Below are 19049 nucleotides of genomic sequence, written 5' to 3'. Positions count from 1 at the left end.
TTAGAGGCGTGTAAATGCAGGTTTTCAGACTTCTTAAAACGATTGCCACTTTGAATGTTAGCATGTGCTACACTTAGATGGAATTCTTAACCTTATCCTGCGTCACATCTAGACAGGATTGTGAATGTTAGCATGTGCCACACTTAGATAGAATTCAAACCTTAGCCTGCGTCGCATCTGGACAGGATTGTGAGTGTTAGCTTGTGCCACACTTAGATGGACTTCTTAACCTTAGCCTGCGTCGCATCGAGACAGGATTATGAATGTTAGCATGTGCTGCACTTAGATGGAATTCTTAACTTTGGCCTGCATTGCATCTTGAAGGAAATGGGAATGTGAGCATGTGCTACACTTAAATGAAACTGTGAATGATGACAAGTGCAACACTTGAATGGAATCGTGATCACTAGCCTGCCTCACGTCTCGACAGAATATTGAAATTAGCAAGCGCCACACTCTTATAGAATAGTGAATGATGGCAAGCATCAAACCTAGACATAAATGCAAGGACAGCAATGCCAACTAACCAATCAACTAACAATTTCATCCCTCTGCATACACCTCTCAAACTCTAACCAAACCACAAGCCTAAAATGCATCAATCCGCACAAACTTCACTACACTGCAACAACAAAACAAACCGCACATAGACTTGCACAACAGCACACGACGACTACCGACCGTAAAACACCCCACGCCCAGCCAACGGACCCACCGGGCTGAGGCTGCCAACAGCACATCAGTGCTATCTTGCACTTTTCCAGCTTATTCCCACTAATTTACCCCCCTCCCTCTTTCAGAGCCGCCACAGCGCCAGGGGACCACTCTGGTGGTGATAGTGCATGGTACAAATATTCTTTAACATTAACATTAACTTCTGCACTCTATTTGAAGAAGTAGTAAGCATTCAATTGTTTTCAAGCTAAGTTTCTGCTAAAACTAAATTGCTGAATCAAAAGCATGTTTTCACATTTAAATAGTACCTTTTCCTGCTAAGTAGTGTGTTTAGCCTGCCTTACTTGCACGGAAGAAAATTCTAAGTATGTTAATGGTTAAGTCTGGCACAATCTATTGAAGGCTTAAGCAAGCAAACACTAATAGACAGTGATGAAAATGGAAAAAATATGGTGAGGGATCCCAGAAGTGCCGCGGTGGAGGAGGAGTTGAGGGGGCAGAGGGGGCGTGGTCTAGAGGGGGCGGGGTTGGTAGTGGCCATCCGATCAGATAAATACTTAAAAAAAAGAAAGAAAAAAAAGTGCACACAACGGCAACATTGCCTTTTACCGCCGACCAGGGCTTTAAGTGGCCCGGAGCCTGCCGGGGCTCAGCCCCGTCAGGCTCCAAAATTTAATTTTGAGGTGGGGTCCTGCGGGGCCCACTAATCTCCCCTGCCAGCCCCGGCCACTACACGAAAAGGATTTTTTTCTGAAGCCTGAGGCTCTCGCTCGTGTGCGAAAGCTTCAGGCTCCAGAAAAAATTGCCTTTCAGCCATAATGGTGGCGCTGCACCTGCGAGTCATCCCTTTAAGCAGGATATGCCTGTGAGCTGGCGCCACCATTATGGAGAAAACGTGAGGCCACTGGAAGCTGAGGCCGTTTTCCTGAAGACTGAAAACTCGCGGGAGTTTCAGTCTTCAGGAAAACGGCCTCAGCTTCCAGTGGCCTCACCCTTTCAGCCTTAATGGTGACGCTGCCCCTACCCAGCTGGCAAGGGGCAGCGCCACCATTAAGGCTGAATAGGTGAGGCCCTGTCCACTGCCAGGCAAGCCTATAGAAAATAAATGCAGAGATCAACACCCTCTCCCTTATGGGGAGAGGGTGTTGATCACTAGAAAAGGATGCCTAGCAAGGGGTGCCAGTTGCCCATTGAGCCAGGCTCATCAGGGGAGCTGGGCCTAACGGGCCAGCAGGACCCTTGCAGTTAGGCCACGCCCCATTGATGAGCCCTGGCTCATTTTTTAGTGCCAAAAAAGAAAAAGAAAAAAAAAACACCCGCGACGGCAGCATTGCTGTTTACCGCTAGCTTTGGTGTAATGGACGATGCTCGCTACATGTACAACTGATTCCTTTCAGTTGTACATGTAGCGAGCATTGTGCATTACACACCAGTGCCAAAGTCGGCGGTAAACGGCAATGCTGCCCTCACAAACGCTTTTTTTTTCTTTTTCTTTTTTACAGCGCGGTTCATAGGCTTGGGCGGCTGACTCTGGCCGGATCCCGAGATCCAGGTACACATCTGGTGCCGGATCTCGGATCCGCCGAGAGCCGGCCCAATGACCAGCACTGCTAATAGAGTCTTTCACTTTGCAAAGAGCGTGGTCCTCTTTCGATTGCCAGGAAAATATTCGGAAACTAGTGAAAGTGACGAACGACTGCATCAGCTGAAGTCAAACGCACTGGGGATACGAACCTTGATGTTTTCCCTACTCTGGTACCGTAGAATTCCTAAAGGTAATGCGCTCATAACAAAAATCACACGCTCTACGACACGCAATGCTGGTTCTCTTCTCCCAAAGAAATCCACCGCGTCCTTTAGAGTCCTCAATGAAAACACGTGCGCCCGTGTACAGCTCACTCTCGCACTGTACAAATTAACGATGCTGGGTTCCTATCTTGTTGGGGAAACGTGGCGCCTCCATTTAAAATGTTACTGCTAGCACACCACACACTAAAGAACAGGGTTTCTGATACAATACATGCTGCTCCCTCAAAACTGCCCGCGCGCACCATGATTGAGTGCTGAGTGACTTGTTACACAACGCACTTCCTCAGAATTGCTTGACTTGCTCTAGAATTTTACTAGTAACTTATTTACAGTTTTCAAGGGAAAACACAGTTCTGCTGGTGGCCACAGCAAGATTTTCCTTGACTATCATTTAGTTCATTTCCATTTGGCACTGCTCTAATAATTGTTTCCGGTTCTAGCACATTCTTTAAACTGTTATGATTCTCAAATTGAAATGCTCATACCTGTGGGCTTCTTAAGTACCGAACCTCTCTGCTTCTGATGTCTTCTTATTTGTTAGACCTCTGAGCTCTGAATTGGGCCTAAGTTAAGGAACTGTAAATTACACAACCTGTCAGAAAGTCTCTATGGATGAAAAGCAGTCATAGAACGCTGTGTTAAAGCACCCTGGGCTATTGTTCTCTCCACCAATCAGACCAACCCAGTACTCCACCATCTTAGCTTGGGGACCCTGACATACGTAACATAGTGAAACAAAGAGATAGATAGAATAAGCTCCCTTTAACTCCATACACCTTCCCTAGATGAAAAACAACCTCCTATTCTGTGAATAACTGCAGGCCACCTGCCAGCCCTGACAAAAACAACAACTTGAATTTTTATGTCGCTGCAAGAGGTTCCTCCCATCACCAAGGAGCATACATTTCTTCTGGGGAGAGGATTTCCTCCTTTTGCCATCAGTGGACTATTAACCGAAGACCCCTGCTTTCTTTCAAGAACAAAATAATGCCTTCAGTTGAATATTCCATTGATTCCACCATCGTCTGCTCAAATCTCAAAAGTCCTCTACCAAGCTTCCCAAGGAGATTCATCCTCTTCTTTGGCCAAAACAACACGTGGCAGAGAGAGAGATAGATTTGGATTTTTACTCTCAATTCTTCATGTTCCCAATAAATCAGGGGCAACTGATTCCTTATTAGTACCCGGCACGGCGCAAAAACAAAGAAAGCCACTTAGCTATTGGTCCATTTGCGAGCCTTACCTTCTGGTAATCCAGTTCACGTTGCACTGCTTACCTCGCGCCTGTCCTTGCCTTTCTTCTGTGTTTCTTCAGGCTGCCATGAAAAGGGAGAAGGAACTGCACGTAGTCCCTTCTCCCTGTTCCATGACGGGCATTTGTTTTGTTTACCTTTTTTTTACATGCGAGTCAATGGCCACCATGGAAAGGGAGAAGGAACTAGGTGTAGTCCCCTTTTCCCTTCCATGGTGGTCACTTTTTTTGTTTACTATGGCCACCACAGAAAGAGAGGATGGACTACGTTTTCCTGTCTGTGGCGGCCATTTTTGTAACTTTTAAACTTTTTTTTCCGGCTACGAAACGCAATGCATCTCACAGCCGAAAAAAATCCACCATTAGTACCCCGGTCTAATGGGCCGGGGAACCAATGGCAATAAGCCTCTCCACTGCAGAACATTTCTTCATACGGTAATGCAGTTATGGTCCACAGTCTCTGGGCTTATTGCCTAATTAGTCATAACAGATCTGAAACAGCATCGTCCAGTGGAAATCTTCGACATGACAACATTGACAATACATTCTGGAGGTTAAGGTTGGTGCATCTTCAGGATGCCTACATCCATATAGTAATCACCATTGCACATGGAAATATTGGCAATGGCAAGATGATTGTACTCCCTAGTTTGGCATACATTCTCAATTCCATGCTCCTAATCCTGATAGAGAAGGGGGCGCGGAAAAAAGTAAAATTCAGTTGACATACATTGCATAGGAGCATCTAGAAAGGAGGATTTTGGGTTCTGGTATTGAAGAATTACCATAAAGCATCCATGTTCAGATCTTCAAGAAGGAGTGGCCGAGACAACCTTTCCCTGGAGCAACAATGTCACAAAACATGAGCTAAAATCCCTTTTAAAGATGGAGTACCATTTGAGAGCACACCAGTCACACCGATGAAAGCAAAATATCCCATCACATAGCATTGAGGCATTGCCGGTCTATCCTGCTAAAACTATCCCAAACAAGGTGTTATACTGGAAGCCATGGATCGCAGCAAGTATACTGAAAGTTGCAGATGAGTATGGGTTTGTAGTAGTACGTGCACCTTTGTCTAACTAAAATGTAAGTATAAGATATCAGACAGAGACTGAAGAAGGTACTGCTCACTAAGTGCCCTTCTGGGATCCTTCAGTGACTGGGCTACCCTTGGGATTTCTGACACATTCCCTTGTTTAGAGGGGGCAGCACATCTGTCCATAGATATTTCAGAGGGAATGCAGAAGAATGTTTTTGGAAGTATGGAAAGGAATTCATGTGGTCTATGATACACAATGCTAAGACTGTTGTGCTAACATCATCGGTCCCCTAAACACTTTTCAAACTCTCACCATGTAACTCTGATAGTTGCTGGACCTCTATGGGGTTAAGTGCTTCACTTGGGGCATATATTCTGGCAGCGCAAACGAGTGGTAGAGTTTTTCTTTTTTAAACTTAATTTTGAAACATGACAGACATCATTAAAACATAAATCTCCATGCCATAGAGTTTAGGCAACGTATTCTGATACAACTGGTGTATTTCTTCAGTCTCATGGCCCACAGTTACAGCACAACTCTTACACTTGTACATTTTATTCTAACTCCCCACTTCATTAGTTCCAATGTTCGCCCCTCCCCTGGTCTGGCTCCCTTGTCAATGACAGATACACCCGTAATTGATTCCTGATGTCCTTAGGCCTACAAGCGAGTGTGACAGTGGAAATATTTAATAATTCCCTTTCATTAGTGTAAATCAGATTTTTCAGCCAATCTGAACACGTGGGAGCCGTGTTTGACTTCCAATGTCGTAGTATGCACGTTTTAGCAACAAAACATGCCGAAATTAAAGAGCCTCCGGGTAACAATTGAGACCATATCGAAAGCCACTAACAGATATTTGATTGAGGACAGTGTAGGTGGAATATCGGTGATTTCCGATAGGACTCTACCCACTTCCAGCCACAGTTGTATAATCTATCGACATACCCAGAACATATATACAAAGTTCACCAGGGTCGCTGCACACTTCAAACAAGCTTCACTGGCACCAGGCATGAATTTTGCTACCCTTGCTTGGGTATAGTTTAACCAATTAAGAATCTTGAATTCGATAAGCCTATACCTCGCATTCATGGAAACCTTTTTGGTTAGGAGACATCTTCACCACTGCTCATCAGTCAGTTCACATCCTAGATTCGGCTCTGTGAGGGATCAGAAATGAGAGACGAACAAAAGGTTGTTGTATTCTTGGTTAAAGACATTTTTAATAAATAAAAACTGGTTGGGAAAACACCTCTCTAGCCTTATTCTAAAGAGGAACATAAAAACTAAAACTAAGGATCTGTCTGTGTCAGGATGTCAGTAAATGAAAATCCATCTTTGTCTCCAACACAATCTATACTGAGCCTCACACTTATAAACAAACAACAAAAGGTGCAAGGAAATGTCTTTAACGTGATGTTAGAAAAAGTATTCAAAACCAAAAGTATCCAAATGATTCCAACGAAAATGTTCTGCAAGGTAAAAACCCTTGGATCCATGAGGTTGTTCCCTTCCCCTGGATTCTTAAACAGAATGGCAAAATGTCTCTTTAGCCAACAGTTCCTTTATGTCTTTAATGGATTCACAAAAGTTCTTGTTCAACCAAAATGTTCTGTTTAAACAAAGGTTCTGGAATAGTTGTTCTTGTATCTTTGCAGATTACCTGGTATACTCCTCTGCCAGGAATCTTTATACAATTTTCATCTACCTGGTGTACTCGCCTGCCAGGACTTCTCCTTAGGGGTTTCAGATCACCAGGTGTACTCTCCTTACAGGAATCTTTGTACAATTTCAAATGCCTGGTATACAAGCCTGGCAGGACTTCTTATTTATTTCACAGCTCCCTGATACCACTTCAGCATATACCATGTGGTACTTGGTATAGCAGTCTTTGGTAATATTTGCTCAAATACACTTTTTCGCCCCCACATTGGCAACTCATGCATCTGTATTTGATTGGGGTTTACCATCATCTTTGTATAATTCCTGGATTAGAAAACTTGTACCATTCAATCACTTGGTGGCGTGCTAGTCGGAATGCCCTGGGTTCCCCAGGTGCTTTGGGCAGACTCATCGGTTTCTTCTTGAGTCTCCGATGTTGCTCGCGCCTTTGTGGTATGGCTTCTCCGCCCTTTTTCCAGTTTGGAGTCTGTGGATGCTTTCCCGGTATCCAGCACGGCTCCCCGGTCACCTGGCATTTTTCCCTTGCAACCCGGGATGCAGACTGCTGGCCCATCAAGCGGCCCGACCTCAAGGAGCTTCTGCACTGCTCACGTTGGCCTTCTCTGCTTCGCCAGCTTTCTCAGTGTGCCTAGCCTTCAACAGGCTTTGCGTGGATGGCAACGTCTCCTGCGCTACTCGCTGCACTTCTCTGCTCCATAATGCTGTTGCCATTTTTAAATGTCCTGGTCATTGCAAGTTTGAAAACATGTTATCCTTCGAGCTCCTGTCAGTTTTCATAAACTTGCTTTCCCTCCTCCTCGTCTCAGTACCTGAGTGGTTATGGGAGTTGAAGTTCATAACTTTCTTGGGGCTCTTAACTCCTGGATGTCTTTTCTCACGGATTTCACAGTAAGGCACATCCAGATCAAAATAGTTATATGTGAGTTGTAGGTGTTTGGGTGAAAAGTGGGTGCCTGACTAAAATGGCAATAGGCCATTAAGTACTTGGGTATCAGAGGGTCTTCCTCATGGGTAAGGGGAGAACACTGTGACTCCTCCAATGAAGTCATGACTTCTCCCAGGTAGTTGTCTCTTTCTGTGTGCTTTCCCCTTCATATAACCGCCCCCAGGGTCAGAATCAGGAAGCGGCTGCCATACCCTGGACACATGGGAGGAGGTCACAGCCGGGGAATCCGTGATGGCTCCATTGGATTCATCACCACTCCCACTTCATGAACACCTGTTCCCTGGAAGTTTCATTTGTTTGGAGACAATTATAGAGCTTAGAGACCATGGGCCTCATTATGAGTCCGGTGGTAGCCGTGCCAGTAAAACCGGCAGACTGCTGCTGGAGTTGTGATGATTTGCTGCTGTCTGACTTGCCGGAATAACTGGGGCATTACAGCCCTGGTGGTCCCATAAGTCAGGCGGCGGCATTCTTAACTCCCATTCCCATTTGCGTCCCATAGGACTCAATGGGAATGGGAGGACGGAAGCACCGGCACTGTGGGCAACAGTGGCAGTGCTTCCATCAAAGTCTGAGGGTGGGTGCTGTTCCGCCCGCCAGGTCCGACCTGGCGGGCGGGACAGCACCCCCCTGCAGAACTCGTAGTTTGCCGGTCTGGAAACAACGGTGCAGGTAAGCTTACCAGCACCGTTGTTTCCAGGCCGGCAAACTTGCAATGAGGCCCCATATGGCTGGGTTCCTCCCCCAAGACAATTGTTTAAATACACGGATCTGACCCCATTGCTTGTGGGACAGACGGCCAATGCCGTCTGAATGACACTCTCGTACAAATGTATTTCAGCACCCTTGTGGGGTTGTTTCCTAGTTTGTTCATAAAGTCAACCAGTGAGCCATACCGTCCTTCCAGGAATAAGTCCTGTAGTACTAATTGGCCCTATTTATTCCAAGGCATAAGTATATCCTTGGGAAATGTCGGGGCAAATTCCTGGAAATTTCCACAGAGGTATTCCCCTGATGTAAGGAACAGTAATGTCCAATCTGCAAAGTTTGGTGAGAACTACCATTTTCAGGAGAGAGGCGACCATACATCAAGATTGGGAGCCCAGCCAATACCTTCAACTTTGCAGTAAGATAGGGAAGATACCCCACATAATTGTCCACAAAAAGAGACTAACATTCTGGAGACCCGGCCTGATACCGAGGTACATGAGATAGGAGGTGACCCACCTGAACTCCATCAAATCAGGTATTAGCATGGTGGTGCTAGTTAACAGAAATTGTTCTGATTTGGCCCTATTGATTCTGTATCCTGAATAACATGCAAATTAGTGTACATCTTCCATCATGGGACTAAGATTTATCTCTGGGTCGCGACTATATAATAGAATGTCATCTGCATATCATGAAATTCCCTCAGGCAGGCCAGCTATGCGGATCCCCTATGCTCAGGCTTTGACGGCATAAGTGCTGCAAGCGGTTCTTTTGAGAGTGCAAAAAGTAATAGGGACAGGGGACATCCTTGGCACGTCCCTCTGCCCAAACGTATACCCAAAGATAAGGTGTTGTTAGTGTGAACTCTCGCTGTGTGAGAGAGATACAGAAACCGCACACAACCAAGGAAGTACTGGCCAAACTGGAATAATCGGAGGACCAGGAACAGGTAATTCCAGGACACAGGATCTAAAGCCTTTTTGGCATCCAGTGAGGCTGCCACTGCCTTAACACACAGATTTATTTGTGGCATAATGCAAAATTAAATGCCTCAAATTCAGAGTTGTAGACCGGGTTGGGATGACGCACAACTAAGAATTGGGGTGCTAGACTAAGTTCGAATTCTTTATAAAACTCCATCCCCAGGTTGTCAGACCCATGTGCTTTTCCGGACGACAGCACTGACATTGCGGCAATAACTTCTTCAACTGTAATGGGTGCGTCAAGAACAAGACTTGCTTCCTCAGGTAATTGTGGCAAGTCAACACCCGCCAAATAGTTCCTCACACACTCTTCCGAACAAGTATCAACATTAGAATATAGTGCACTGCTGTAAGTCTTACATTCTTCATTGAAAACCTTCTTCAGCAGTAATAACTTTTCCAGGTTTATAGTCAAAGTTTTGAATACACAGTTTGAAATCCAATACTTTCGAAACAAAAGGATGGAAAAAAAATTATTCGAGTGCATGTTTTTCTTGGGGGGAGGGGGCCCAAACACCCGTTTTTTGGGGAAAAACCACTATTTTTTCCTAAACAACCCCCCCAAAAAAAGACATAAAAAAAAAAAGCATTCGAACATTTTTTTTCGATCCTTTTTTTTCGAAAGTATTGTATTTCGAAACTATGTATTCGAAACTTTGACTGGACACCACTTTTCCAGCTGACCCTGTGAGCCTGGTTATAATCCATCTGTTACCTTCCACCCAGATCACACGAGCTAGGGATCTCCTAGGTCTATCCGCTTCCCCATATCTGTGAGCAACCACTGGCTTAGAAATATACTATACCTGCTTTTCCGCCTGTTCGTGGTATTTTAGTAGGTTACCTTTAATCACTCCCAGCAATGCCCTATTCTTGGTGACCCCATATTCATTCTCCAGCCACCTTATCTGACTTCCAAGACCCTGTAGCTATGACCTGAGTTTTCTAAGCGTCCCAACCGTCCAAGAAAATAATTCCCTGTGTATATCCACTTTAAACTCTTCCCATGCGGTAGATTGCAGTGACACAGAGCGAACATTATTAACAAAGAAAACATCCATTTTTTTTCAGGGGTAGAGGACGCCAAATCGGAATCTAGCAACATAGTCAGAGCCATCCTCCAAATTGGAAGAGGTTTGGGACTGGGGTCTAGTTAAGAGAAAGGGAGTGAGGAGTGTTGGAGGAAAAATCCAGATCAGTATCCAGAATAATATTAAGGTTTCCCTCACAAATAATGGGAATCTCTGTCCACCTCACAAGAATATCAGCTATTTGCCTATAAAACTTCAGGTGATTGGCGTTCAGACCATATGTGTTGACCAGCCCAACTTTCTTACCAACCAGTGTACCCCATGCTATAAGATACTGCCCCTTACAGTCAATGCAAGTTTTAGTGGCTTCAAATGGAATGGAGGAGTGGACAAGGATCATTAATCCTCTTAACTGTGAAGAGTTATCTGTATACTACCTCTGCTTTCCCCACTTTTTGACAAAAGCCTCATGTACCTTGCCCACAGCATGTAAGGATCTTTGGGGAATGCTGTTGTATATATGTAAGCAACTTCCTAGCTTGTTTGGGATTGTTCAACCCTCGGACATTCCATGTCAGGAGCTTAATCACATTGCTTACCACTTTTAGGTAAGATTTTCATATTTATGATAAATCTTACTGACCTGTGTCAACCCCAGAACCTTTTGCTTGGACTTGGTAACTATTTTACCTTGTCCCTAGGTAAGTGGGAATCCCTTTACCCTCCCACCTAGTCTTTTACTATTTTTATGGTTGACCTTTTTATGTCTCTCCATAGTGGGTGATTGGAGGTATAGTTTCCTATAACTTTGGACTGACTGTAATGGACTATGGCAGCACACAGCATTTTAAATGCAGTGACTTCCTTTTTAATTCACTTACTATTTCTTGGGTGAACTACTGTTCCCAAGAAGTAAAGTGGATTCACATCCCCTTTATATTGATTTAAGGGAGCCAGAACACCACATCTTATGTGGAGTGCTCGGGGTATCCAATGTATCCCCTTTCTTACTTACCTGGTAAAATGTTTGTTTGAATTACAAGTTTACTTGAATGGCTGGTGGCAGTGGTTTTACCTTTATCACTTTTAGTCATTATTAATTGCAGGCTGCTAAATCAGCCTACGTAATGCACAAAAGAGACACAATTCTGCTACAGTGGTAGGCTCCTTCTTTTTTCATAATTTCTCATTTGCTTTTATTTCTGCGGTCTTCCCGTGCCATTCTAGGTGGGAACAACTTGGGTTGAAGTTTTGTATTTGATTTGTCAAGACCAGCGTGTCACGCAGTTCCTCCGGAGGCTGCTCATTCAGTATTTGGGTTTAAGCATCAGCTTTATCCAGTGGTCAGCCGTGCCAGTTGACTGCTCCTCCTCCTCTGCACGGTCAGAGTTCCCACGGCAGCGGCAGTTGCCCCAATCCTTTCCTATTCGCTGCCACCCCCGCCGCGATCTCTGGGGCATCAACCAGCAAAAGGGTCCAGGCCGAGTAACGGAACACTTGCTTTCCTGCTGTGTTCCATATCCTCTGGCATAGTCCTCAGTCAGGCCACACATAGTCGCGGCCTCGCGCACACCTGCTCGGAGGCAGTATCTAGGACTTCCACTTGTGTGTACGCCACCTCACACTGCAGTGATGCTCAGCGCTCTGCCCCGGTATCGATCCTGGAGATATTCCAGATTGGTTTGCCTGACAATGTCTGTCACCAGTTGGAGCACAGGAATCCTCCAGTAAGCGCTCAGTGCAGGATTTATTTCAATCAGGATCTTGCCGGGCACCAGAGCTCCAAGGCTATGCAGCTAACTTTGTTGCTGCTCAGAAACAACCCCCTCAAGTGGTAGAGTTCTGCAATGAGGTCTTTGTTCACATTGTGATAACAATGGGCTTATCAGTTCCACTTCTACCTGATTAATTACTTTAAACTGTATCATTGCCCTTACGTACCTGATACTAGTCATACAGGGCACTCACCTGTGTGAATAAAAGAGCTACTATGGAAAACTAGCAGGATTCCAAAGGCAGATGATTGGTTTGCAAGTGTGGTGCAGTTTTGAAGCTATGAGAACATCATAAGCAGTAAGCATGAAAAGGCTGTGAAGGTATAAGGCAGTAACTTTAATGACCGGTATGCGCTGGCATCCACCTCTCCCTTTATGCTCTAATGAGGGTGTTGTGGCACAGCCAAAATCACCAATATCGGTCCATGCACAGGCTACAACAGAGGGCTAGAGGAGGTGCACATACATTCCCAGCTACAGGGAAACATCCAGCAGCACCCAAACAAAATTGGCTCAATGAATGAATGTTCTTCACCACAGAATGTCTTAGTGGGAGGAAACATCAAAGGATCTGTCCAGCACTCGACTGATATCACCAAATATGCTTTGGTGCTCATCAGGCAATAATATGCTATACTATTCAATACTCCCACCTCCACATACCACCAGAACACATATGAAAGAAACTGGCATGTCTGGCCATGATACTTAAAGAAGTTTGACACCCTTCGTCATACATATAATGCTATAGTTCCAGTTTCAGGGAAGGGTGTATTTTCTTGATTATGTACCATTATTTCCTGGTACATAATCAAGAATAAAAAATACTGCAAACACATGGGTGAAATTGTCAAACTTCAGAATGCTTGCTCTCCATCAAGTTTTCCACCACTTGCAGAAACGCAACTGAACGGAGGCCATACTTCTCCAAGATGCGTACTTCCACATTTGCATCAAGGAAGTTCACTTCTTCTTCTTGAGGTTCTTCATCTGCGGAAGAGGCTTGCAGCATCAATTCCTCCATTGACGTCTGCTCCATAGCCCTTTTCTGTGCATGTAGGAATTAGCACAGCATTCATGCAAAATAAAAGTTGATTTTTTTATCCCTATTTAAATGACTGGATGTTGAAGGCGTGATTATAGCTATATTTTCAGAAAGAGGAATATGACCCTACAACCTCTGGTCCAATTTGGGCTGTTAGTAAAACCTTTTTCAATGCCTCTGGTAGTTTAACCATATGCGACACTGACCAAGTTCAACCTCTGTAAAACAAATATCCCTGGATTCTTCAAATTTAACCAACGTTCAGCCTAGTCCAGCTTTAGGTCTTTTTCGGGCAAGTTCCTTTAGTGATGCACAGTGCCTCAATTGACCCATCACAGCTTTCTATGTCAATAGAAATTAGACCTCAGTTGGTTCACCCTGTACACATTCAGGATGGGGGAGATCGCAGTCTCCACATCCTGCCGGACCACTTGGTGCTTGGGGCAGAGGTGATAATAGCACTCTCCTCTAAATTGTGTCCACTTGTAGACATATTGGTGGTCAGATGCTGGGGTGCTTTCTCTCGGGTCACATCTAGTTTGTGAGGATGGGACCCCCTAGGTCAGACCGAGTGGTATGACATGCAACATGATCAAAGTTTAGTATGTTGTAGTAAGCTCTGACATCACCAGCACTTTCTTCCATAATTTAACAATGCACTGCATTTCAAGGACGTTTCAGCAAACATAGACACAGGCTAATGCTTAAAGCAGTTTCAATGTATCATATCCGGTGACTGTAGTAGACATTGACAACAGACCGACATGTCACAATAGTCATCAGCAGAGATACTGACAACAGACTGCTGCAGTTGGATTAGTTATACCTGCGTTTCCCTCTTTGCCAGGACTGTTTTAGCATTTGATGGGACAAACGCAGCCCAGTGCAACCCTTTGGTCCATGTTATGAACTTTACAAAGTTTTATCAGTTGAGAGATGTTATACTTTAACGGCCATAAACCTATACCATGCCTAAAACGCACTGGTTCTTTATTTGCACACAAACATCTGTTGAGTATTTGTCCTACACACTTGAATTTATGTTTATGTGTATGTTTTGTGATCTGTTTGTTGTCTGCACCAATGTCAAAGATTTTTTAGAACTGTAGATCATTTTGATGGTTATAGATATGTTAATTCCCCCATACACATTACACGTTTCTTTCTCATGTACAGGAATTACCCCCCTACAATGGGTTTGGTCTGATTGAAGACTCTATTCAGAACTGCCTCTCTTTGATACCCCAGCCTCCAAAGAAGGACGTTATTAAAATGCTGGAGAATGACCGAAAGGTGTTACGATATGCAGCTGTCTTGGTATGTGCAATAAACTCTTTTTTGAAACGTTTAGTAAAAAAGTATCACAGTGATGTCTGAGCTCATGGTGATTCAATAAGTATTTTCCATTTCACTCAACTTCCATGCCTTATTCTTGCCAGGGTAGGCCAATGGCAATCCTGTGACCCCACCTTTAGCTGCTGCTGAGGTGGCTGATCCTCTTGAAAAACCACATACATTGGAAGTGGTTCAACTATTTGCCAGACATTTAAATGCTCCTGTCCTACTACTGGCCACGTCAAACCCCACCTTTAGTTAACCCTGAGGTGGAAGAACCTCTTGAAAACCCATCTAGAGTGGAAGGGGTTCACCCTGTTGATAAGAACTTAAGTGTTCCTGTATCATATATAACATTGTGTAGTAACTTTGTTTATGTCACTGATGTGACCCTACCTTCAGCAGAAGTAGCAAATCCCCCTAAAGCATCCCTCTTTTTTTTAAAATGTTTAGTAAAACACGATAACAGTGATGTCAGAGCTCATGTTGATTCAAGAAATGTTTTCCATTTCACACAACTTCCATGCATTATTCCTGCCAGGGTAGGGCGATGCCAACTGTAAACGTCTTTGTGTTGACCTAGTCTGTCTACAGAATGGGCCTGATTCACAAAGATTTGCACTGGAGCAAATGTATAGATGCACAAAGGCCCACTCCTGTGACCCACCTTTAGCTGCTGCTGAGGTGACTGATCCTCTTGAAAACCACATATAGTGGTTGAACTATTTACCAGAAACTTAAATGCTCATGTCCTACTACTGGCCACATGTGAGCCCGCCTTTAGTAAACCCTGAGGTGGAAGAACCTCTTGAAAACCCATCTAGAGTGGAAGGGGTTCACCCTGTTGATAAGAACTTAAGTGTTCCTGTTCAACATATAACATTGTGTGGTAACTTTGTCTAGGTCACTGATGTGACCCTACCTTCAGCAGAAGTAGCAAATCCCCCTAAAGCATCCCTCTTTTTTTTAAAATGTTTAGTAAAACACGATAACAGTGATGTCAGAGCTCATGGTGATTCAAGAAGTGTTTTCCATTTCACACAACTTCCATGCATTATTCCTGCCAGGGTAGGGCGATGCCAACTGCAAACGTCTTTGTGTTGACCTAGTCTGTCTACAGAATGGGCCTGATTCACAAAGATTTGCACTGGAGCAAATGTATAGATGCACAAAGGCCCACAAAGCTAGAGGTCACTCCTGTGACCCACCTTTAGCTGCTGCTGAGGTGACTGATCCTCTTGAAAACCACATATAGTGGTTGAACTATTTACCAGAAACTTAAATGCTCATGTCCTACTACTGGCCACATGTGAGCCCGCCTTTAGTAAACCCTGAGGTGGAAGAACCTCTTGAAAACCCAACTAGTGGGAGTGGTTCACCCTGTTCAGAAGAACTTAAGTGTTCCTGTTCAACATATAAGATTGTGTAGTAACTTTGTTAAGGTCACTTATGTGATCCTACCTTCAGCTGAGGTAGCAAATCCCTCTGAAACATCACAGACAGTGGAGGGGTCCTTGAATCTCAAAACCTGGTCTCTCAACCAGCTGCTGTGGAGCCAATTCCTAGGGCTGACAAGACCTTGGTGTTCCGGTCACTCACCCTGTGTGGTGTATGTCCTTTAGAATTAAGGCACCTTCAGTTAAATCTGAAGTGGCTGAACCACTTGAAGATCCACTTACAGTGGAAGTGGTTCCTAAAACTCTAAAACGGAATACACCTGAAAACCAACCTACAGTGGAGCTCATACACTGTAGGAGTTTTCTTGACCCCAAGGTAGGAATTGTGTTTGATATGATATATGATATGATAGGTTATTTATAACACGCTTAATACCCAGAGGTTTCTAACCGCGGACACAGGGATCGAACCTGTGGTGGTGCATGCCGTCTGGCTTCCAAGGGGAGCACGTTACCCCTGAGCTATCATCCTGAGACGAATTTTCTCCTTCAGTTCAGAGTACCCAGAAGGAAACTTCCAGGCCTGAAAAACTGAAAAACAAAAAGAGTTATAAGAAACCTAAACATAGCTTTCCTACTAGGCCTTCTATAAAAAAAGTCTATGACTGCAACTACTCCGACAGGAGAGATGATAGGTGTTCTAAAAGAACTAGGGTCTCTGTTGTTTCTAGAGACAACTCTAAATCTGTGGGATCCCCAACGGATGTGTCATATACTCACGTGGTACAGCCTTATACTAAGAGTGGAGTCTTGTACTGTCTCAGTTAAATAGTTTTACTAATCCCTTAGTTCGACTTAAAAGAAATGGTCCCAATATTTACCACTTGGCCTGCTTATAGATTTGAAAACCCATGGGCAAGAAAAACACATGCCTGTGAGTGGAGGCCTTATCTCCACTAAAAATGGTGGATAGGGATTTGGCACATGGACTAATACCGACACTTCCCAATGAAGTTCTATGGGACCTCAGAACAGTGAGGAGCAACACACGTAATTAGGCTTAGATTTACACATGCAGGAATGTTCTGTTGGAACCGCAAACCCATAATAAGACCCCAAAGATTCATTATTGCAAAAGTAAGTCGTATTTCTTAATTAAGGACAACCTCAGAATGAATAAACACATACTCATTGAGAAAGGCTGCTGTTTATAATTTGTTTTGTTTTATTCATGTTGCTTTATGAATTAAATAAATATAAATGGTCTGACTTTTTTCCAATTTGAAGGACTTGATAAACCAAGAAGACAAAATCCGATGATTTATCTTGTCCTTTTACTTATCCTACTGTAAGCTCTAATGTTAGCACGGCAACCTCTAACAAAGGCAAATCAAAAACTAGAATCATAGGGAAATTGGAGCCTAAACCATACTCTACCATTTCAATTCCAAATATAAAGCCTTTGGCCCACGTTGCTTCTGAGGAAAAGGTGAATAGGAACATTGGAAACATCTCTAGGCCTTTGAGGACAGGTAGTTCTCAAAGCTGGTGGAAAACCAGAAAACGTAAGTCTAAGGCTAAACACTTTGCGACTGTTGGATCTTCTACTGGAGATCCAATTCTAATCCTAGTGTTAGGAGTGAGACCTCTAACCAAGGTAAACTTAGATCTCAGTGGAAGTGGAAGCATGTACAATGCTTTGCCACAACTACTCCAACTAAGATCCCTGAAAACCAACCTGCTACAGAGGGAGAAGTAGTGAGGAATCATGGAGACCCCTTTAGTTCTAGGGGAATTATTTATACAAATCCCTTTAAAAACCTATTGCAAGTTGTAACGCCTCCCGAGGGACTGTTAACCCAGACTCCTTACTTTAAAAAGAGCAAATTGCCCGGCAATGATTGCAGGTCCTATAGTTTGTTAAGAAGCTATTCCACTAATCTCAAAAAGAATTATAAAAAGATTTTGGATGGACTCCACAGTAGGTTTAACCGACTGTGGCAAGAGATCCATCTAGGAGAGGATTAGATCCTCCTGTTGCTTAGTCTGGGAGGGACGAGGGTTAGGTAAGATTTTCATATCTATGATAAATCTTCCTGACCTGTGTCAACTTTTAGAACCTTTTGCTTTGACTAGATAACTATTTTACCTTGTCCCTAGGTGAAGGGGAATAGTTTTCCCCTCTCACCTAGTATTTTACTCTTTTTATGGGTGACCTTTTTATGTCTCAACATAGTGTATGTTGGAAGTTATAGTTTCCTACATCTTTTGGGCTTAGGCTGGGTTGCCCCTTTGGGCTCCTCTGTTAATTTCTCTTTGATGTACTTGGTTGAACTACAGTTCACAAGTAGTAACAAGGGATTTTCATCCCCCTTTACATTTTATATTGTGAGCCAGCACACCCCCACCTTATGTGGAGTGTTGGGGAAAACAATGTATTCCCTTTCTTACTTACCTGGTAACAGTACCAGTTTTACACGAATGGCAGTGGTTTTACCTTTAGGACGTTTAGCCTTTATTACTTGCAGGCTGTTAATTCAGCCTCAGCAATGCACAGAAGGGCCACCATGTTTCTAAAATGGTGGGCTGCTTCTTTTTTCGCCATTTCTCGTGTGCTTGCTGTTTCTGAGGTCTTACCCTGCCATTCTAGGTGGGAATGACCTCAGTGGCTGTTTTGTTTACGGCGGGAATCCTGTGGATTCCCCGCTCAGGCTCCACAGTGTATGGAAAGGCAGGAAGCAAGGGAGGAGTCCAAAGCTCTTAAGCCCTTTGTCTTTTACCTTGCCTGAAAAATGCAGGGAGAGAATGCTGCAACACACCAATACCCTGGAACCAAAAGCTATTGTGCAGTGCATGGTCTTCAAGCCCCCTCATCAGAGTGCTGGACATTGAAAATGACGTGAATCCGACCAGTGATATTCCGTTTTTTTCTGGCTCCTGAAAAGGGACCACAAAACCACAGAGCTGCATAAAACCATGAAGAAACTCTTGCCTGGAGCCTTCTCCATTGATCCCTGCTGCAAATTCCCTTCCAAACTTCTTTCTTCCATCTTCATGACAAAGGAATCCATCGACTGGATTTTTGGGTGCAGATGCTGAATTGTTCCTGCTTCAACTCTTCTTCTGTGCTAAGGTACTGTGTTGGATGGGGTATTTACTTACCTTATGCCTTTGTGATTCCTGTGTAGCTTTGGAGTGTTTTCTTGTGATTGGGAGTCCTCTCGTCCAGTTCACCCAGGCTGACTGCTGGAATCCTCCTAGGGTGTCTTCTTTGAAGTCCCTGGACCCTAACTAACTTTAAAGGGAATGATTTACTTGTTTGAGCAGTCTTCCACAGAAACTCTGACTTTTGTCTGCAACA

At 44.0% G+C, this 19049-nt stretch overlaps 1 protein-coding gene across 2 annotated transcripts in view; it reads left to right on the top strand.

Annotated features, from left to right (window-relative positions):
- EFHC1 (EF-hand domain containing 1) overlaps nt 1-19049 on the top strand; it is a 285060-nt gene that overhangs the window by 179451 nt on the left and 86560 nt on the right. For both annotated transcript variants that reach the window (XM_069605742.1, XM_069605741.1), the window contains exon 7: nt 14133-14273. In XM_069605742.1, the coding sequence (XP_069461843.1) occupies nt 14133-14273 (141 nt within the window). The remainder of the gene's footprint in view (nt 1-14132; nt 14274-19049) is intronic.

Source organism: Ambystoma mexicanum, chromosome 4p (assembly GCF_040938575.1).
Source record: "Ambystoma mexicanum isolate Mex_15411 chromosome 4p, UKY_AmexF1_1, whole genome shotgun sequence".
NCBI classification, from domain to species: Eukaryota; Metazoa; Chordata; class Amphibia; order Caudata; family Ambystomatidae; genus Ambystoma; species Ambystoma mexicanum.
This window is presented reverse-complemented; position numbering and strand designations above follow the sequence as displayed.